This window comes from Equus przewalskii, chromosome X, assembly GCF_037783145.1.
Source record: "Equus przewalskii isolate Varuska chromosome X, EquPr2, whole genome shotgun sequence".
Classification (NCBI taxonomy): domain Eukaryota; kingdom Metazoa; phylum Chordata; class Mammalia; order Perissodactyla; family Equidae; genus Equus; species Equus przewalskii.
This window is the reverse complement of record NC_091863.1, coordinates 12,567,965-12,583,063: the sequence shown is the minus strand read 5'-3', so window position 1 is coordinate 12,583,063 and position 15,099 is coordinate 12,567,965. Positions and strand designations below refer to the sequence as shown.

Below are 15,099 nucleotides of genomic sequence, written 5' to 3'. Positions count from 1 at the left end.
CTTCGTTGTGGGTCCTTCTAGTTGTGGCATGTGGGACGCTGCCTCAGCGTGGTTTGATGAGCAGTGCCATGTCCGAGCCCAGGATTCAAACCAACGAAACACTGGGCCACCTGCAGCGGAACGTGGGAACTTAACCGCTGGGCCACGGGGCCAGCCCCAGGAGTTGTTAATTTTTAAATGTGGTAATGGTATTGTCTGCGTGTGTTCAAAGGAGTTCTTTGTTTTTAGAGAATCAAACTGAAATATTTATCAATGAAATGACTGGATGTCTGACAGTTGCTTCAAATTAATACAGGATGGGGGCAAATGGGTAGGGAGATGGATGAAACAAGCCTGGCCGTGTGTTGGTCATTGTTGAAGCTGGGTGGTTATACTTTTATGTCTGCTTTTCTGTATATTTAACGTTTTCCATAATAACATGTAAACAAACGAACAAAAAAACTGGGTAGGTGAACAACTACCTCATTCAGAGCAGAGAATTCATGAAGCATATTTCTCAAGTAGTCTCAAGCAATCTGTTGGGGAAGGACACCCATTATTCCTTCTCCCACCATTTGGAGAAGAGTAGCCTAGTTCCAGTGACCTGTGTGAATATGTGGGGGCCGGAGCACAGTTCTGATTGCCCTGCTGTCTGGTTTTCCAGCCTGAGTATATTTCCATATCAGGGCCAGGACTTTAGCTTAACAACTCCAACCTGTTTTTTTTTTTCCAAATACCTTTATTGACATATAATTTACCTGTTTAAAGTGTACAATTCAATGGTTTTTGGTATATTACACTATTAATTAAAAAACTGTGGTAAAATATATATAACAAAATTTGCCATTTTAACCATTTCTAAGTGTACAATTCAGTGGCATCAGTGACATTCCATCATGTTTTTAGAGTCTGGGTATTGATTCAGCTTTGAAAGTCAGGACGCATCTTAGGACCAATGCCTTTCTAGGACTTATTAAATCAGTGAGAACCTGAAAGTGGTTGACATTTTGTAGAAAAAGGATATTTGGTTCAAGTATGATTGTAATGAGCGCGGAATTTCAATCAGAAGCCTGGAGTGGGGGGGGGGGGGTTCTAACTCCACTATCTAATAGGTGAATAATCTTGATTTGTTTCTCCTCGTTCCTGCCCTTCAAGTTTCTTCATCCGCAAAAGGAACATTGTGCTGGCCCTTCCCATAGCAGAGGTGGGGCCCGCCCATTCAGCCTTACTTCACCAAAACCACGGTGAAGGCTGTGTTCCCCAGGGCACAGGCAGTTTTATAATCATTCTGAAAGGTAGAATTCTTCAAAATAAAAGATTATAAAAGAAAATGAGCAGTCAACTTAATGCCGGACTTCCTTTTCATCTCTGTCATCCTCTCAAGGGCCCAGCACAATCCTATGCTGCCAGTAGGCCATGAATAAACACTTGAATCAGGACACACCCTTATCCCACACAAATCAGTTGATCTGAAGCCTGTTATCAAATTTTTCTCCCATTTCGTAGTAATAATACAATAGTTATAATAACCCCTTTGTAGTCACAAAATATCTTTTGTTGGGGCTGGCCCGGTGGTGTAGTGGTTAAGTTCGCACACTCCACTTTGGTGGCCTGGGGTTTGCAGGTTTGGATCCCGGGCATGGCACTCATCAACCCATGCTGTGGCGGTCAGTGTCCCACATACAAAATAGAGGAAGTTGGCACAGGTGTTAGCTCAGCAACAATCTTCCTCAAGCAAAAAGAGGAAGATTGGCAACAGATGTTAGCTCAGGGCCAATCTTCCTCATCAAAAAAAAAATAAATAAATAAAACCCAAAAAACCTTTCATCCATTAGTCTCATAGATGGTAAGGATGAGGCCCTACATCCTGTGAAGAGTCTGGCTTTGAGGACATTTTGCCTTGATGTCCTAGCTTTGCAACTCATATTAATTAACGTACCTTTGGTCAGGGCACTTCACATCTCTAAGCCTCGGGTTCTTCATTATAAAAAGGGGATCATAATAACTGTCCTGGTTGTAAAAAGGAAATCAAGTACTGAAATATGGAAGGAAACTTTACATATGTGACAGGTATTAGTATTGCCATCGAGGTCAACCCATTGCACAAACATCCTTTCTACTGGGCCCTCTGGAGGACTTGTTTCATTAACAAACTCCTCCATGCCTCTGGCCTTTTTAGAAGGTGTTTCCTCCTTTAAAAAAAAATGTACTTCCTTATTTTTTGGCCTTGGAGACTTGGGTCTCCCCTGCTGAGCAGAGCCTCTGCTCATTCTGCCAGAAGTTGGCGTCACTGTCCCCAGCTCTTTACTGCTTCTTCCACGACACTGCCCTGTCATCCTTGGTGGGGAGAAACTCTTTTGCTTTGAAATTCATTTAATTGTGCCATACAATCCTCTACCCGACCTTGTTATTGTCATCTATTAGCTTCAGAGTCACTCTCCACATTCAGTGACAACTTGATTCCTTGACCTCACCTGACTCCTCCAACTTCCGCCATCCTTCCAGGGCCCTGGATGTACCACACGCTAGCCTGGGGGCACTAGACCCAATCCCAGTGATGCCCATCTCACTTGACTCGTTTCAGCAGTCACACCCTAAACCGTATCATTCCCTGTAAGTGCTTCCACACTCTGGTGACAACTCGCCAGTTCCCATAGGCCCTTGTCTTTGGTCCTCTCTTTTCTTTCTCCTAGTCTATCAGCTTCCTGCTGCTCCCCTTCCTTTCCTCTGTGTACTAGACCCCTGGACCATTCCTACAATCACATTCTTTCAGCGCCCTAAACTTCCTCCCTCTCTTGTCCTTCCATTCTAGTCAACCGGCAAACTCCGGTTTTATCACAACTATCTATATTTATATATCCGCCTATATATATCTTGCAAAATTATAGCTGGACATCATTACACAATTGTGGTTTCTAAACTCCACCAGGTCCTCAGTGACTTGTCTAACTCGGCACTCTAGCGACTCACACTGGTTAGTGAAAATTTTCACCACTTTCCTAACCCTTCCATCTCACTCCAAACTCTTCTATCGTCCATAGTTAGATCCTTTCTCCTTCAGTGGTTTGTGTGTTCTTCCCTTCGCCTTAATAACCTCCTGTGTCCTTTTCCAGCCTCCAAATACTCTTAAAAAGTCACTGGGTGAAGCCCTAATTGTCCTCCCGTGCCCCCACATTTTTTTCTTTTTTGCAACACAGAGTATTGTTCTAGGAGCTTTCCCGATTCCAGCAGACTGTAGACCTTGCCCAGACTATGAGCCCCTCCAAGGCAGGAATCCTGTCTAATTTTCGTCCCCTCCTCAGCACTCCTGCAGTTCCTGGCGCGCAGCAGGGGACCCACGAACGTTTGTGGCAGAGTGAAGTTCTTCACAGCCGTGCGAAGTGCACAGGAGGCCCCGGCCAGGCGCTCGGCTCGCACGGGGCCGGAGCTCGCGGAAACGTGGCGCTCACTCGCATCCCCGAAGTGCTGTCGCTAAGGGAGCCCCGGAGGGGAGGGGCAGCCCCGGGCTGAGCGAGGCCTGGGGCCAAGTGCGTCCAGGGAGGACGGTGACGGGAAGCTGCGCCGGAGGAGCCACTTTTAAGACGCTGTTTCGGAGCACTGCACAACCCCCCAGCTCACCGGCGTGAGTCAGCGGGGCCGGCGGGGTCGGCGAGGGAAGGGGGGCGAGAAGGGCGCCGCGCACCCGGGGCCGGCGCGGGTGGCGACTGGGGACACCCCTAGCGTTGGCCCCCTCCCCAGCCCGACAGGTGAGCGCGGGCTGGCCGCAGGGCGGAGTCCGGCGTCCCCAGCGGCCACCCTCCCGGCGCCACCGCCACCGCGCAGGTAAACCCCCGCCCAGGCCTCCCCGGGACCCCCAGGGCCTCCGCACTGGGGTCCCCCCGCGTCTCCAGGGTCCCTCCCCCCGCCGCCCGCGCCCCGCGCCCCGCGCCCCACGCCCCACGCCCCGGCGCGCACGTGTGGCCGCGCGCCTTTGTCCTCTCCCGGATGGCGCCCTCGCGGTGTCCGAGACGGGGCCAGGCGCCGGCCGCTGCCCCGCACCCGGCGCACGCAGACCGCGGGCGGGCGGGGCGCAGTGGCCGGGGCCGCCCTGCCCGCGCGCAGCGCCCAGCGCCCAGCGCCGTCGGAGTCCGGCCTGCGGCGGCCTGCGCCCGGAGTCGGCCGCGTCGCCTCCCCGGGGTGCGCTTCTCCCCGCCCAGGCCGCGGATCGGGGCGCCAGGCTGGCCGCGCCCCCAGCGCCATTCCTCCCGGGCCACGGGGGCCGCAGAGCCCGGGGCTGGCGCGGGCGGAAGTGCAGCCCCGAGCCGAGAGAAAGAGCTGGTCTGTCGCCTGCCCCGCCCAGGGCACTCGTTAGACAACGACCCTCGCGTTTCCTCCATGATAGCTGCTTAGGGCGCCCTGTGCCTAAGTAAGCTGCTGCTACAAAATAGCTTTTCTTTTGCAATAATTTTTACAACTTTGATGTGTAATTAACATACAATAAAATCTCCCCCATTTTAAGTGTGCAGATGGGGGATTTGACAAATTATACCCCCGTGTAACCACTACCCCAACGCAGACATAAACCGTGTCCTTTACTCCGGGAAAGTTCCCTCATGCCCCTTTCCAGTCAATCCACAACCCCCCACTCCCTTGATTTCTATCGTAGTTTAGTTTTGCCTGTTCTAGAGCTTCATAAAATGGGATCATTCAGTAAGTACTCTTTTTGTTTTCGGCTAACATTACTTTTTAAATGGCCGTGTTTGAGAAGGTGTCTCTTGGTGCTTCTGATGTTTTTAGTTGTTCTAGGCCTGCAATGTCCAGTGTGGGAGCCACTCACCACGTGTGGATCTTGAATACTGAAAATGTGGGGTGTCTGAAGTGAGATGTGCTGTTCAGTAGACACACCTAATTTCGGAAGACTTAGTTAAAAAAAAAAGGGATGTAAAATATGTCACTAATACATTCTCATATTGATTATGTGTTAAAACGATAGTATTTTGGATACATTGGGTTAAATAAGATATTGTTCAAGTTAACTTCATCTGTTTCTTTTTACTTTTTTAAAATGGCTACTGGAAAATTAAAAATTACACAGGTGTAATGTTTTTATTGGACAGTAGACAGCGCAGCCCTACACACTCCTGTTTTGCAGATAATTGGTTCTGCTCACTGTCTATAAGAGTAAACGAAAACCTCAGTCTTCACACAGGAAAAAACCTCCCGATTCAAGGAACTAGCCTGAAGAACTTGCCTTTTCCTGTAGTTTTAAAACTTTGCTTCAAACTTACTTGTTTGCTTAAAAGAGGTGAAAAGGACTTGGTGTCTCCTTGGTATTACGTGATATTTTCAAGAAGGACTTTGTAAAATATTTAATGTACTTAAAGAAGGTATCTTATGCTTTTGAAAATATAGAAAACTAATGATTGCCTACAACGCAACCACCTAAATATATAAAAATTTAGCATTTTGGTGTACTTTTGACCAGTTTTAATTAAAAAAACATAGTTGAGATAATATCATATTTAATTTTATATCCTGCTTTGTTCATGTAACAAGCATATCTTATATGAAAGATTCTTAGGCTTTTTGATAACCACATAATGTGACTTCACATGGATACACTCGTTTTCTATGGCATTTTTTGATTTTGCTAACTCTTACTAATGGGAAGTCATTTTAATAGGGTGACAGTGCCAGTATAAGGTACAATTACAACACTGCTTATTTGCCCCTTAATCCCACGGGAAAGGTGAAGTCCAGGAGGGCAGGGACCTTGACTTTTTGTTCACCTTCCTATCCCCAGGACCTGGGAACGTATCAAGCATATAATAGACATTCAATAAACATTTGTGAACTGACTGAATCAGTGAGTAGATGGTTCTGAAAAATGAGAATGAATAACTTTTATCTAGCACTTGGGCACTCTCTTTGTCAATGCCCACACACCTCTGTAAAGTGGCCGCTATTGTTATCTTTGTGTACTGCATAGGTAGAGAAAATCGACGTCTAGAAAAGTTGAAGAAGTTGCCCAGCGTCATAGCTGTAAATGACAGTCAGCATTGGAACCCAGGTTGTCTGACTCCAGAGGAGGGGCACTTATCAAAATAGAGGAAATCAACAGTGGGATGGGTAAGGGAGGGCAGTGAAGAAATTACCACTATAAAAACTACCTGGGCCAGTAAGAGTGGAAAGAGATGAATATTCAGATACATTTTGGATCTACAGGAGGAGCATCTGGGTTTAGATTGAGAATCCTAGCTCAAGGGAGTAGATGGCCAGGTGGCTAGTGAAGAGGAACAACGGCATTGAATGTGATCAACTGTAGTGTGTAGAGAAAGGCAGGCCCAGGGACTTAGGAAAGCCATTTGGGATGGGACATGTATATATATATACATATTTAAAATTTCTCCTTTTTGTTTCTCCCCAAAGCCCTCCAGTGCATGGCTGTATATATATATTTTTAGTTGTAGGTCCTTCTAGTTGTGGCATGTGGGACACCGCCTCAGCATGGCCTGACGAGCGGTGCTGTGTCGGCGCCAGGATCTGAACCGGCAAAACCCTGGGCTGCCGGAGCAGAGTACGTGAACTTAACCACTCGGCCACGGGGCAACTCCGCTGGACATGTATATTTTGAATGGCTTCAGTTTACTCGCCCTGACCACGATCGGCTAGTTCAAGTTAAACTCACAGCTCTAAAGTGAAATAACTTTACACCTTTAAGTTCAGATCATTCCTTTTGAAAGTAGAGGAAACTACAAAGTCAGAATGAGCATTGCTTTGAGGAGGACAGACAAATAAGATAAACGGGTAGCTGAAATCATTCCTACCTGATTGCATTTGTGCTTAATTTCTAGGTATTTTAAAAAATTTGTGAATTACAATAAAAAGTGAGATTTATAGTTATTAGCTCTTGTTAGTTACTCTCTTTTTTTGCAGTTGTAATTTTATGTTAGTGGTCTTACTCAGTTGTCCATTTGCCTGCCACGACTACACAGATGTTACTGTTAAGGCCTATTTTCATGTGCAGGCAAGGCCCCTATACAGGCTCAAGGGAAGAACAATAGTACTCAAAATAAAGAAAACCAAATAGCTATTGGGCTTTCTGTCTGCCTCTAAAACGAACGGGTTTAAATCAGACAGCAGCAGAAAAGTCAAGTGAAATTTCCATGTGACATAATATTTTCTTTTTTTTCCTGCTTGGATATTCCTGCGTGGTAAAACTGATGGGTAGTGATTCAGTGTTCAGCATGCTTAGTTAAGGAGGATACATTTATTATTAGTAGTAGTGATGTTAATAGCTAACTTTTATTAAGTTCTTACTACATGTTAATATAGGAGTTGATTTTGATCCCCTCTATACCAGACATCAGCAAACATTTTCTGTAAAAGGCCAGATAGTAAACATTTCAGGCTTTGCGGGCCAGAAGGTCTCTGTTGTTGCAGCTACTCGATTCTGCCATTGAAGCAAGAAAGTGGCCATGGACGATATGCAAATGAAAGGGCGTGGCTGTGTGCCAATCCAACTTGATTTATGGACACTGAAGTTTGAATTTCATACAATTTTAATGTGTCATGAAATATTCTTCTTTTGATCTTTTTAAAATCTTTTAAAATGTAAAAGACATTGTTAGCTTGGGGACCATACAAAATCAGTGGGCCAGATGTGACCTGTGGGCCCTGGTTTGCTGACCTCTGGTCTATATTAGCTCAATTAATCCTCACAACCACCCATGAGATTTTTTTTTTATGTTGGCATATTTGAATATTGATTTTTTTAAAACAGAGACTTTAGAGCAATTTCAGGTTCAAAGCAAAACTGAGCAGAAAGTACTGAGTTCCCATATACTCCCTGCCCCGACATGCACAGCCTTGCCCACTATCAATATTCTGAACCAGAGTGGTACATTTGTTACAACTGATGAATCTGCATCGACACATCGTTATCATTCCAAGTCCATAGGTTACATTAGAGTTTGTTCTATGAATTTGAACAAATGTATAGTGACATGTATCCACCATTACAGCATCACACAGAATAGTTTCACTGCCCTAACAATCCTCTGTGCTCTGCCTTTGTCCCTCCCTTCCCCCGAACCCCTGGCAACTACTGATCCTCTTACTGTCGCCATAGTTTTGCCTTTTCCAGAATGTCATATAGTTGGAATCATACCGTATGCAGCCTTTTCAGACTGGCTTCTTTCACTTGGTAACACGTATTTGAGGTTCCTCCATGTCTTGCATGGTTTGATAGCTCATTTCTTTTTAGTGCTGAACAATATTCCAAGGGACTGGTATTTTTTATTTCATGTCACAGATGAAGAAACAGGCACGGAAAGGATTAGTAACTTGCCCAGGTACAGCTCGTACAGATCCGTCTGACTCCGGAGCCTGTTCTCTTAAAAATTATACCATGCCTCTGAATCCCAGAGAAATTTGGTTTCTCATGATGAAGTTTGTCACGTGATAGAGTTGAGGTCAATGGTAATGGTAATCAGGGTAATGGAGCCAGCCACTTTGCTTGTGGAAAGCAGCCACAGCGTCCTGCATATCAACAAAAATTAGAAACCTAGAAGATAAGATTTTGTTTCAAAAGTTTCAGATATTGAGTGTAGATAGAAGAATGTTGTATGCTTTTGAAATTCTGGTTTAACACACTCTCTACTGGGTTGAGAAAATGTTTCTCTTCCCTGATCCTTCATTTTATTACCTTTCAGATTCTATCCGGGTGCCGGCACCCAGCCACTCTTCTGCCAATGAAGTACATCCTGGTCACTGGCGGGGTCATCTCGGGCATCGGTAAAGGGATCATCGCGAGTAGCATTGGGATGATTCTGAAATCATGCGGGCTCCGAGTGACTGCCATCAAAATCGACCCCTATATTAACATCGACGCAGGCACTTTTTCCCCTTATGAGCACGGTATGAAAGAGAACCACTTCTCCCTTATAAAGCACTGAGTTAAATTGCCGTTCTTTCTGGTATTTTGGGTAATTTCTTGATGATAAGAGTATTAGAAGTAGAGTCGCTGAATCACACATTATGAATATGTGAATGTTCTCATGGTTGTTGATACATTTTTTCAGCTTGCTAATGACATTCCAAATAAGTCCACATTTTTGGAAAAACTGTGTGAGAATACCATTTTCATTGTACCTTTTGCAGTATGGATCGTGCTTTGTTTTATTGTATCATAAAGGTAATATATTTCTTTTAGCCTGTCATTGTTAAGAGGAAAATTCAGACAATATAGAATATATTGACACTATAGAGGGCATGAAGAAAATAAAAATCATCCATTTCCCACTGCTTGGAGTAACTATGATTAATGTTGACATTTTGATGTATGTACTAATTATTTTTAAAAAGGCGTTAGGACTTACATATTTTCTCTTTAAACTTTTTACGTACAAACAGGAAAGTGCATAAATCATAAGTGTACCACTTGTTGAAATGAACATACTGTGTAACCAGCCCCCAGATCAAGAAACAGAAACGGCCCCTCATTCCCCTTGCAGTCTGTCCCCCGCCAAAACCACCAGGGTAACTGCTATCCTGTCTTGTAACACCACAGATTAGTTTTGCTTGTTTTTGAACTTTAAATGAATTGAATCTTACAGTCACATTATTTTTTGATCGAATTTTTAACACAATGTACTGTGGATATTTTTATATATTCTGTACTCTTAAAGGCTGCACAGAGGCTGAACAATAATAAGAAATAATTTTCAATGTATTGCTATTATAAACAATACTGTGATGGAAATCTTTAAAATTTATTTCTTTAGACATAAATGCCTAGGTGCAGAATTTCTGATTTGATGGGTAGCTATGGTTTTCAGGCTTTTGACACATAATGCATATTGCCAAAGGTGTTTAGGTTCACGATCCCTTACCTACAGCTCTGAAATACAAAAAGTTCTGAAAATTTAAAATTCTTCATACGTTTGTGGCTATTTATAATCTTTTCCCAAGAGTTTTGAGAATAGAAAAATCTTCATAAAGCTGTGCCTATTTCTAGTCTTTATTTCACTTGGAATGTGCTTGATTATGGGTTGCTTTTGGGGTGTTTTCTAATATATGGAAAGTGTTCTGTATTACCTTTCTATGATTGGAAAAATGCCAAATTCCAGTTTCCATCTTGTCTCCAAGAATTTTCCAATAAGGCTTGTGGACCTGCAGCAATTTATATCGTCATCAAGAGTGTATATGAAGGTCCATTTCTTTATGCCTTTGCTGAATATTATTCTTTAACTTTACTAACCTGAGAGTAAGCCAAAAAAGCAAAAAAAGTGTATTTCATTGTTTTTTTTTTTTTGAGGAAGATTAGCCCTGAGCTAACATCTGCTGCCAATCCCCCTCTTTTTGCTGAGGAAGACTGGCCCTGAGCTAACATCTGTACCCATCTTCCTCTGCTTTACATGTGGGGCGCCTACCACAGCATGGCTTGCCAAGTGGTGCCGTGTCCACACCCGGGATTCGAACCGGCGAACCCTGGGCTGCCGAAGTGGAACATGCGAACTTAACCACTGCACCACCGGGCCGGCCCTATTTCATTGTTTTAATTTAGATTTCTTTGATTTTCATGTTGTCTGTAGAATGACTTATTCAAGTCTGTGGCAGATTGTATTTTGTTTGAAACTATTCCTTCTGTGGAGTAAATTTCCCTGCCCCATTGACTTTGGACTTCAGCCACGTATGGTGGTTAACTCGTACTGGTTTGTTTGGAACTTTCCTGGTTTGCAAACAAAGTCCCGCGTCCTGGGAGCCCTGTTAGTTCTGGGCAGACTGGAGAGGTTCGTCACATTGTTTGGCCATGCGATTTGTTTTGCCCTTTGGGATATAAGCGAATATGACATATGCCTTGTTGAAGCAGAAATTTTCAATGCTGCCTGACCCACAGCCCCCATGTAACGTGAGGGAGAAATCAATAAATGTTTTGTAAGCCACTAAGATTTTAGGGTTGGTGGTATGCAGCAAAATTGACCAATGCCATGTAGAATGCCAGTTTTCCTTTGAATTATTTTCTTATGATTTTAAAGAGTACTTTATGTAAATATATTAACCTACATTTACCACATGTATATATTTTTACTCTGTTTGAAATATGTCAATACTACCTCTATTAGTTGCTGATAAATTCAATTTACCATTTATGTGATTAAATGTGTCAACTGTTTCCTTTATGGCTTCTGCCTTTGATGTCACCTTTAAGACTTCTCCGCCCCAGGAATATTTAAATAGTCATCTATATTTTCTTCTAGCACTTTTATAGTTCCCTTTGACTTGACTTTAACATTGTTAACACATGTGGAATTTAATTTGGTGGGAGGTGAGGATGTAACAATTTTTTTTCTAAATTTTTTTCTGATTAACCAACTGTTCCTAATGGCGTTTATCAAAGATATTATCCTTTCTCCACTGACTTGAGATACCACCTTTTATTATATACTAAATTTCTGTCTGTAATTGGGTCTGTCTTTGTGCTCTGTTCTGTTCCAGATCTCTGTTTATTCCTGCCTACCAATTTTTTTTTTTTTGAGGAAGATTAGCCCTGAGCTAACATCTACTGCCAATCCCCCTCTTTTTGCTGAGGAAGACTGGCCTTGAGCTAACATCCATGCCCATCTTCCTCTGCTCTATCTGTGGGACGCCTGCCACAGCATGGCTTGACAAGTGGTGCGTAGGTCCGCACCCAGGATCCGAACTGGGCTGCCGGAGCGGAAGGTGTGAACTTAACCACCGCACCACTGGGCTGCCCCTGCCTACCATTTTAATAGCTGCAGCTTTTTCTTATCAAGTAGGTCAGGACTTTCCTCATTATTCCTTTTCTTCTTTTTTTTGATTTCAAAATATTCGTCATCTTCAAGATTAACCTGGGAATCATTTTGTCAACCTTTACAAGAAATCAAATTGGAGTTTTTCACAGATATTGCTTTAAATTTATGAATTAATTTAGCGAAGACTTAAAACACTGAAAATATTAACTGGCCCATTCAGGAACTTTCTAAATGGCTTTCATTTTATTCATACCTTCTTTTATGTCTCTGAAGTAAGGTTTTTAAGTTTTCTTCATATAGATCCTACACATTTTTTTGAAGTTTATTTCTGTGTATTTGTGTGTGTGTGTGTGTGTGAGGAAGGTTGGCCCTGAGCTAACGTCTGTGCCAATCTTCCTCTATCTTATGTGGGATGATCCCACAGCGTGGCTAGACGAGTGGTGCTAGGTCCACACCTGGGATCTGAACCTGTGAACCCCAGGTCACTGGAGGGGGGCACGTGAATTTAACTGCTACGCCACTGGGCTGGCCCCTGAAGTTTATTTCTGAATATTTTATCTACTTTAATTTGTGATGATATTGTTGATTATTTTTTTAAGTCATGTATTAAATTCCTTTATGTAATACAGACCTTTTTGGATAGCTTGGTTTTGTGTATTTGTTGATGTTATCTTGTTCCGTATTTATATATATTGAAATATATATATGTATATGTATTTCAGTCTTCATTTACTCATTGTTATTCGGTATAGGAGCCTTTATTTTCATTTTTGTGTGTGTGTATTTTATTTTGGTAATCATACCTGTTTTTCTTCCAAATTAACTTTAGTATCACTGTCAGGTTAAAAGAAAACCTATTGGAATTTTTATTATAATTACATTAAATCTAAAATTATTTTTGAAGACATCTACAGTTTTTCTTTCTTTTCTAGAAACATAATGTGTACATACTTTTAAAATTTAAGAATTTAAAATTTAGAAATTTAAAATATAGGAATTTAAATATCAAGACCTTTGCCATATATCTGAAGTATTGGCAAACTGGATTTGGCCTGACTTAACTAAATTTCAGAGATTGTCCCTTATTTGTCAAAAGTTAAGCTGATCAAAGTAAAAAGACTTTTCCATACGTTGGTGATTCCTGATTAACATGAGAAAGTGGAATTTGAACTGGAAATACAAAAATATTGCAGTTTCATCAGTTTACTCTTTTATCCTTAGAGACCTTCTCGACCACACCTAGTTACCTTATGAGGGAGACATAAATGAAGATACAAAAGTTTTCTGATTAGGTTTGTAAGCTAACCAAACTTTTTTGCTATAAACATCTCACAATAGGAGTAAATGAGAGAATTTCCTTAATCAGAGGGAAGTTCAATTCTTCAAGGTGGCTTTAGAATGCTGGACTCCCAATTGATGCCTCAAGTGAAACTGGGGACCCCGAGACATGCCCAGTAGTCAACACAAGTGCTCCCCATGTGATTAGGTCTTCATCTATATCCTTTTTCATGGTGCTGTTGTGCAGCTGGCTTACTGCACACACTGGCTTTTTTGCCTCGCTCTCACCAAGTTGCCCTGTGGGCTACCTGGGGCCCTGCTTTTCATCTACTGTCTGTTTAATTGTGGCTTTAACCAAGATGAGAATCAATTAAAACTTTCTTATGCCAATTCCACAGTCCAGGATACTGATGCTTTGAAGTAAATTGCTATTTATTTTTAAAATTGCTGTTTTAAAGTCCCTTTTTTATGTGATATATGATGAATTTGGAAAAGCTAAATCTCGAAGACAGAATTTCAGTAAGCATTTAAAAAATACTGTAATAGGGGGCCAGCCCTGTGGCCGAGTGGTAAAGTTCGTGTGCTCTGCTTCAGCCGCCCGGGGTTTCGCTTGTCAGGTCATGCTGAGGTGGCGTCCCACATAGCAGAACTAGAAGGACCTACAACTAGAATATACAACTATGTACTGGGGGGCTTTGGGGAGAAGAAGACAAAAAAAAAGAAGATTGGCAACACATGTTAGCAAATCTTTTTAAAAAAAGAAAAAACTATAATAGGATACTAGAGTTTTTCTGATACATTTTCATGGCTAGAATTGAATTGTTGTTTTCCCATCAAAATAAGGAAATGGTGATAGAATGTGGCTTATAAATAAGTCTTTTATCACCTCTTTAATATAACACGCTCGGGGCCGGCCTGGTGGTGCAGCGGTTAAGTTTGCACGTTCCTTTTTGGCGGCCCGGGGTTCGCTGGTTCAGATCCTGGGTGTGGACATGGCACCACTTGGCAAGCCATGCTGTGGTAGGCGTCCCACATATAAAGTAGAGGAAGATGGGCACGGATGTTAGCTCAGGGCTAGTCTTCCTCAGCAAAAAGAGGAGGATTGGTGGCAGATGTTAACTCAGGGCTAATCTTCCTCAAAAAAAAAAAAAAAGTAACATGCTTATCTTTGAAAAACAATCTACTGGAAGCAAATTTGTGATTTTTACATTGTCTTTTTATCCTAGGTGAAGTGTTTGTCTTAAACGATGGTGGAGAGGTTGATTTAGATCTGGGAAATTATGAACGATTCTTGGATATTAATCTTTATAAAGACAACAACATCACCACTGGGAAGATCTATCAGCATGTGATTAATAAAGAGAGGCGTGGCGATTACCTGGGGAAAACAGTACAAGGTATTATATTCCACAAACATTAGGGATCCCCGTGTGCTGAGTACCCACACCCTGCTCCAAATAGATGTGAACATGAGGAGGTTCCTGAGCTCTGCAAGTTTTAATCCTTTTCGGATCCCTGTGTTCTTTTCCTTTTCATTTTCCTCAAAGGTGTCAAATTCATCCTCCATGTTCCTGATTGTATTTTCTTCAGTCTTTTTTTCTTTTTTACTAAGGCCATTGTTTCCCTTAGTCCATATATCTATTCTTCTCTCTCTTTAGCTTTTATTTATCAAATCCACGGAGAACCATTTATTCATCATTTTTACCTGATTGGGGTGCAGATTTATTTTGGTTTGGTTTTATCTGTCTTTTGTTTAATATTTCTTTTTCCACTTTTGTCTTGTATCTTTGCATGGATGATGATTGATGATTACTCCCCTTTGAAGAAGGACAGAGTTGGGGAGGGACTAAGGGATTGAACTGGAGTGGCAGGCAGCATGCTCTGACCCTTTTTTCACCAACCCTTTCCCCAGGGGGTATGATTCTCTTTTGTCTTAGAAGAGACCGTCCTCCCGCTCCCTCCTTGGGGCTGCCTCTGAAGTCTTGTATTCATACGTTCCTCCATGGTAGGGTAAAGGCGATAGTTCCCCATCCTCTTTAAATCACTTTCATGTTGGAACCAGCTGAGAAGGAGACAGAAGAGTCGG

At 42.5% G+C, this 15,099-nt stretch overlaps 1 protein-coding gene across 10 annotated transcripts in view; it reads left to right on the top strand.

Moving 5' to 3' along the window:
* Nucleotides 1-3,175: 3,175 nt before the first annotated feature.
* CTPS2 (CTP synthase 2) overlaps nt 3,176-15,099 on the top strand; it is an 89,574-nt gene continuing 77,650 nt past the window's right edge. For 2 of the 10 annotated variants that reach the window (XR_011535825.1, XM_070603782.1), the window contains exons 1-4: nt 3,376-3,601; nt 3,718-3,801; nt 8,673-8,877; nt 14,240-14,410. Coding sequence is in view for 7 of the 10 variants with exons in the window: in XM_070603782.1 (XP_070459883.1) it covers nt 8,712-8,877; nt 14,240-14,410 (337 nt within the window). In the remaining 3 variants the exon portion in view is untranslated. Of the gene's footprint in view, nt 3,602-3,717; nt 3,802-5,947; nt 6,088-6,387; nt 6,536-8,672; nt 8,878-14,239; nt 14,411-15,099 lie in introns of those variants that run through there. The other 8 variants (XM_070603784.1, XM_070603786.1, XM_070603781.1 and 5 more) reach the window with 8 other exon arrangements.